The sequence below is a fragment of the Asparagus officinalis genome, chromosome 4 (assembly GCF_001876935.1).
Source record: "Asparagus officinalis chromosome 4, Aspof.V1, whole genome shotgun sequence".
Taxonomy (NCBI): Eukaryota; Viridiplantae; Streptophyta; class Magnoliopsida; order Asparagales; family Asparagaceae; genus Asparagus; species Asparagus officinalis.
The window spans coordinates 82,380,560-82,386,877 of NC_033797.1; the positions used below are offsets into that span (position 1 = coordinate 82,380,560).

At 49.0% G+C, this 6,318-nt stretch overlaps 1 protein-coding gene and 2 long non-coding RNA genes across 3 annotated transcripts in view; all 3 read right to left on the reverse strand.

Moving 5' to 3' along the window:
- LOC109836032 lies at positions 1,275–1,703 on the reverse strand. The gene is made up of 4 exons (XR_002245791.1): positions 1,665–1,703; positions 1,526–1,597; positions 1,382–1,453; positions 1,275–1,312 (listed from the first exon to the last, which is right to left on the reverse strand). It is a non-coding gene; the product is annotated as an uncharacterized LOC109836032 (long non-coding RNA).
- LOC109836033 lies at positions 1,753–2,264 on the reverse strand. The gene is made up of 3 exons (XR_002245792.1): positions 2,123–2,264; positions 1,881–2,051; positions 1,753–1,784 (listed from the first exon to the last, which is right to left on the reverse strand). It is a non-coding gene; the product is annotated as an uncharacterized LOC109836033 (long non-coding RNA).
- LOC109838992 overlaps positions 3,976–6,318 on the reverse strand; it is a 12,585-nt gene continuing 10,242 nt past the window's right edge. Inside the window, exons 3-5 of the mRNA XM_020407421.1 lie at positions 6,029–6,214; positions 4,982–5,091; positions 3,976–4,656 (exon numbers count right to left, since the gene is read on the reverse strand). Coding sequence (XP_020263010.1) covers positions 4,432–4,656; positions 4,982–5,091; positions 6,029–6,214 — 521 coding nt within the window. The 3' untranslated portion in view covers positions 3,976–4,431. The remainder of the gene's footprint in view (positions 4,657–4,981; positions 5,092–6,028; positions 6,215–6,318) is intronic.

Consider the following 6,318-nt stretch of genomic DNA (forward strand, 5'->3'; position numbering starts at 1 on the left):
TCGGTAAAGGCATATCAAACCCGTTGATGGCTGGGGGTTTGCCAAAAATCCCATAAAATCTGTCATTCATAAGAAATACAGACAAATCACAAGAAAGAAGCAAATGCGGAGTTTCTATTAAACAGGTCAAGTAAAAAGCATACAACAAAGAGCTCATTAGCCCGAAGGCAACTGACGGCTAAGAATATGAGACTTTAAGCTAAAAAGTCTATCTGCATAACTCTGCTCAAGTCCCGCCTGCAGATCTGCTCGGGCAGATTCCTCAGAACAGCTCAAGATCTCCGCAGCTTCACTCTTCAACTTCATCAATCCCTCCTGAGTGGATCCGAACTCCTCGAGTACCCGGTCACGAGAACGCTCTAGTCCGATCAAGTCATCTGCGATAAGAACGGCGGATTCCTCGGCACGCTTCAAGGCCTCCTTCAACCTAGTCGCTTCCTCGCGATTCGAGTCCAAGGAACGGAGTAACTCAGCTTTCTCCCTATCCATCCTTGCCATGTTAGCCATTAGATGCGCAAGGGAGCTCTCGCGTGACTGAAGCTCACGCCCGACGGAAGATCTCAGTTCACGCCACTGCTCCATCCTATGCTCTAACTCAGAGGATACGAAAGAAGAAGCCCCGGTAACCTCCAGTTCCTTCAACTCTCGTATCTCTGACTCCAGGGCAGCGAAATCAGCAGTGAAGGAATCAGCCAGTTCCGGGTATCCTTCTTCCCTCATCATCGTCATGTGGCGAGAGAAGGAACGCCGGAACTGATCGAAGCCGCCTCCTCGGTGGAGAAGCTTCTCGATAAAGCCATTATACCAGGCGGTGAAGAAGCTGAGGTCCGTACGGAAAGCCTCTCCGTCAGGATCAGTATCGGCCAAAAGGCTACGGACACGCTCGTGCAAAGAAGATCGAGATCCTACAAGCAACAACTTGGAAGCTCAGTGAACTATCGAATATGGAAAGGAAAGTCAAAAGGCAGGTTCCGAACATACCGACGCCAACGGATGTCCCATCAGGTTGAGAGCCGACAGGCTCCGAGACAGCAGCAGAAGAGGGTACGTCAGCCCCTGCAGGCGGAGTGCTCACACCACTCGGCAAAGGCGGGGAGGCACCACTGCCATGAAGATTTTCAGCCCCAGGGACTGTAGCAGTATCAGGCTGAACGCCTGGTCCTACAGTGACATTCCTATGTTAACCAAATGGAAATTTGGACAAGTAAGGAGAATCGGGATAAGAAGGTCGTATGAATACCTGCAATCCCCATGTCCTCAGATGCAGCCGGAATGCCAAGAGTCATAAGAGTATCGGCCCAAGCTGCTGGTCCTATGATGACACTCTCTTATTAGTCAAAATGAAAATTTAGACGAATAAGAAGAATTGGGATCTGCATACCTGTAGATCCATTATCCGCGGGCATTTGAGGGATGCCAGGAGTCATATGAGAATCAGTCCTAGCGGCTGGTCCTATGATTGCACTCATTAGTCAAAAGACAGATAAACATAGGAAAGTACAATATCCCTGAATCGTATACATACCTGCAAGCCCGTCGCTCTGAGGCAAACTGGATATGCCAGGGATAGATACCGGGCTAACTCCAATGGTAGACGCTGCGATAATCAATCATTCATTAGTCATATGAAATATCGGGCAAGAGGGAGAAAATCAGATATATACCGGTAGATGAATCGTTCCCGAAGAATGGTCTCTCGGTCCCTCTGGAAGTCTGCTCAGCCAGCATGTCAGCTAATAAGCCGGCATCCGGCTTCGAGAAGCTTGGCCCCTCCATCGCAACATCTGCAGGGTAACCCAAATGTTGAAGGATGAGGAAAGCTCAAACGAGAAATCTTCCTTCACCTTACATAAGGAAAATGACATTGGATGCGGATATACCTGAATAAGGGATTGTGGGCTCAACATTATTTATCTGCTCAAGATCGATGTTAAGGTCGATGCCCAAAGACCCATCGTGAAAAGCGTCGCACATTTGTTGCACAAAGCAATCCATGTTGTCAACGCCAGGGGACGCCGAACCCGGTGGGAGTTCGCCCTCCTCGAAGAAACCTGAAGCACAAAACATGGTCACAAATCCCCAAAAGGTAAACAACCTTGAAGCAAGAGCAATTGAATGTTACCTCCCCCTCCATCGGCGGTGCTCCCTAAGTCCACTCCACAGGGACGCTGACCGTCATGGGACTTATGGGCAGTCTTCTTCCTCTTCGGGGCACCAACCCTCCGAGGACCATAGGGTCGAACATGCGCAGGCCTATCACACGTTTCAACGTGTGTAGGAGCTGAGGGCTCATGATCACCGGCTGTCCTACCTAAAATGACAATAGCCATTTCAATGAAAAAGAGCTGTCATTTATGGAAAATGAAAATTAAAAGAGATAGGACAAACCAGTATCGAAGTCCCCTCTGCCGGTATCCACGTCCGCATACTCGTCCTCGGAGTTCTCGTCATCATCACCCGCAGGGAGAAGTTCTTCTTCGTCTGAGACAAGAGATTTGGCATGCCCTTTTCTCCGCTTCTGAGCAAGCTCAGCTCTGCGACCAGCCATCATAGCAGCCCGGACCGCATACTCGGACTGCAACTCTGAGAGGCTCCTCGCGCTGATGGACTCATATGCAGAAAGGAACCACTTGCAGCTGAGGAAAGTGATCAATGGCTTACGCCGGTACGAAGGAAGAGCAAAACGGGCTCCAGTACAGCCCACCATCGTCCATAGCCACGCTCGAACGCCATCAATCAATCCTCCCTCAACCCGCAGGCTGCGGCTCGGATTCCCGACATACAGTTGGTCATAGCCGAATTGTCGAGCAAAGCGGCAAGGGAGATAAGGCTCTATGTGGCACTGGTTCTTCACCCGAAGGACGAGATAGCCTACACGGATGTTCACTAACCACCGGAAGCAACCAGCGTCAAGAACGGTCCGGTCACTTCTAGGTTTCTCCTCATCAACCAGCACGTCGCCATAGCGACCTGAAAAGTGAGGGAAACACTTAAAGAACTCCCAACTCTTGCGGACCCGGAGCTCTCGCTGAACATCACTAAATTTGCTCCCAAACCATCTGCTCTGCTCCAACAATTGCATGAAGGGGACAGGGATGTCAACAACGCTGGGGGCCGACATCAAGTCGGGACGGTGAAGAACGAGCCACGCCATCAAATATGCGTAAGGGAGCTCAACCTTTGGGCAAACCAGCTCAGCTGATGGTTCAGAACCCATATGTGTAAAACTGCTAACCAGACCCCTGAGCCCGCAATGGATACTAGCAACCATTGCTGGGAGCAGGGAAAGCTCTCTCCCATAAGCCAGCTGAACTGCAGGGAAGAGCACCTCGATGGGTAGAGCGTCAGAAGGTTGGTGCGGGACGACACACTTCTTCAACCAAAGGGCAAGGTAGCCTGCTAATAGCGCCCGGGACCCTATAGACCTCTGTGCGCGGCGGAGAAAAGAGCGAAACTTTGTCCCCGCGGGAAAAGCCCCCTCAGCACTGCCGATAGTGTAGGAACGAACCTCAGCCTTTTCCAACAACTCATTAACGGCCGAAGGAGTCATCACGTCTAATTCATGAATGGGCGCACTGGAATCACCTTCCAAGTTCTGGAACAAGTAGCTGGCAAACTGCTTCAAGCTGATCTGCCTCTTCCTTCTCGCTTGGGGAGAAGTTTGGATCAAGGAAGTGTAGTAGTGGCAAGTAAGATCCCAGAGTGTGTCATACATGTCCGGAGTATCTTTCTTCATACACTCCAGCTGCTGGTTCGTAGGGAAGTACTCCTGATACGGACAGTCCCCCATCGGAAGACCCGAAACATAATGCATCTCGTGCAAGGCCAACCCTAGCTCACCTCCGCTGGTCAGGAAGGTGTTGCTATCGGGCACATAAGTCTCCAGCAAAGCCAAGAAATGGCGACAGCTGACTGGGATGCCGTACATAGTAGCTCGTATGGGTGCATACAACCCACTGCTCTTCAGATCCCTCTCCCAGCGCGCCAAGACGAAACCAGTCATGCGCGCCCACCACCCTTTGGCTAGGGAGGAAGCCCAGCCATAACATCTGTACTCCGATGGGGGTAACTGTCTCCCAAGAAGAGCCAGACGGTTGCTCACAGTCGGAGCAGCAGCTGACACCTCGCCTGGGGGTGCAGTATCAAGACCCATGATCCCGGGTCGTAGACCACGCACGTCATGATACCCCTCAGAGCCAGGAGTCTTATGGTGAGTAGCATATCCGCATTGAACCCGATCAGCATCTTCAGTAAGATGCCAAGACATCTGCCGGTCCACGGCTTGCCCCTTCAAATGACTGAAAGAATAGTGGCGTGGAATCGAAGGGATGTACAAACAGGCTCCACCGTCAAGAGTTAACCAATGCTCCTCACAAAGAGTCAGCGTGGCAGGATCCCTGACATGATCTCCAAATAGAAAACCCGGCTTCTTTAGAACCTGAGTGGAAGTAGAATCAGGGGTGAAGGAGGCATCTGTGATAAGTTGGCGCAAGCAATGGCGCCCTCCTTCCTGTATCGAACGGCAAGAGTCATTTGGACGATCCCCGTCGAACCGAGGAAGTGGGCCAACAGCCTGCCTAAGAGTAGCGGAAGAGAAAACCTCCCGACTACATCCGGTGTTGGCGTGAGGAGGAAGGCTACCCGCGGGAAATTCCACTGCAATAAAGCACAAGGGCGGAATCAGAAAATCCATCTCGTAAGAAGAATGATAGACTCATCCACGGAATAATTGGAGAGACGATTTTGAGTGACCTACACCAGAAGGACGGCATGCGTCATCACGTGAATAACGTGGTAACGTACACCGACCTATAAGGTGTAGGACAACACAAAATCGCCCCAATATATCCGAAGACTTGAATTGGCTAAGCAAAACAAGTCTGAAACCTTACCCTCCGCGAGAGAGGTATCGGTTCTTCCTTCATGACCCGCAAAGAGGTCAATCAGGGATGTAAGACAAAATCTCTGCATAAATTCTCACCCCCGAAAAATGAAGCCGCGGGAGAGGATGTCGTGGGGACCTCCTCCTCACTATGCTGTGAACGAGAACGGCTCCTCCGGGGACGAGATCGACGCGGAGACATTGCAAATCTGCAACGAAAAGCAGCAAGTCAGGTACAATCTAAAACATGAATATACGAAATTTAAAAGGGAAATTAAGAACTTTAATTAAAATCCTATACACAAATAGGATTTCATAATTGAAGTCTAATTAAACCTACAAATTTCGTGCACGATGATTGTCATCTTTCACGGTGAATTTTGGTGAAATACCCAAAATACCCTTTGTGTTCAAGGCCAAAATCTAGGTCAAGGACACGCGTGACCCGGGTCATGATCGTCACATTCGATCATATAACACCCCGGTACCCCACAATTTTGGTTAAAATTTGCAAATGAGCCCTTTTGCAGAATTCAGCCAATTTTGCATAAAAGCCCCTCTACAAAATCTTGGTTTGGGCTCCACATGCCTTATCAAAATTTTGATCATGAGTTCGTGGTCAAAACTCATTGGATTTCAGCCATAAGTTCACTGCCTTTTGCAAATAAGTCCCTCTAAGACATTTATGGGCTGTTTTGCAAATAAACCCCTCCAACAACTTTTGGTCCTCTTGCCTAAAATACCCCTCAAGCTTGTGGCCAAATGAACATGTAATTTAGGTCCTAAACTTCAGTCCTCTATTACATGAACACCACCCCAATTCTTCGGCCACTTTTGCAAATAAGCCCCCAAAACTTTTCGGCCCCACATTTGCACATAAAACCCTCAATAAGGTATGGTCTTTTTGCATGAAACACCCATCCAAATTGTTACCAAAGGGGAATGAAATCCAAGCCTCAAAATTTCAGTCCCATTTTGCAAATAAACCCCCACGAATTTTGCAAATAAACCCCCCAAAGTTTCGGCCATTACCTCTTTTTGCACAAAACCCCCCGAAATAATAGTGCATACATGCCCCCTAGTCTACCACAAGAATAAAAATGCAACCTTTACCACAAAATAAGAGGATGGTGAAGAGGAGCTTACCCAAATCAAGAGGCTTGAAATCCCCAATCCAAGAGTCAAGATCCGAGCTTGAAGGTGGAGGGAGAAACCCTAGTGAAAAGTGAAAATTTTCGGCCAAGAAGGAGCATACAAAAAACCGAATTTCTTTGGGGTATGGAGCTCTTGAAAGAAAAACAATGGAGGAGGTTTGGAGGAAGAAGATGAATTCTCTTTTGAAAAGAGGGGGGAAAACAAAAGGGGAAACAAATTCAAACAAGAAAGAAAACAAAGAGGGGGGAAACAAAATGAAGAAAAAGACAAAAGGGGGGGGG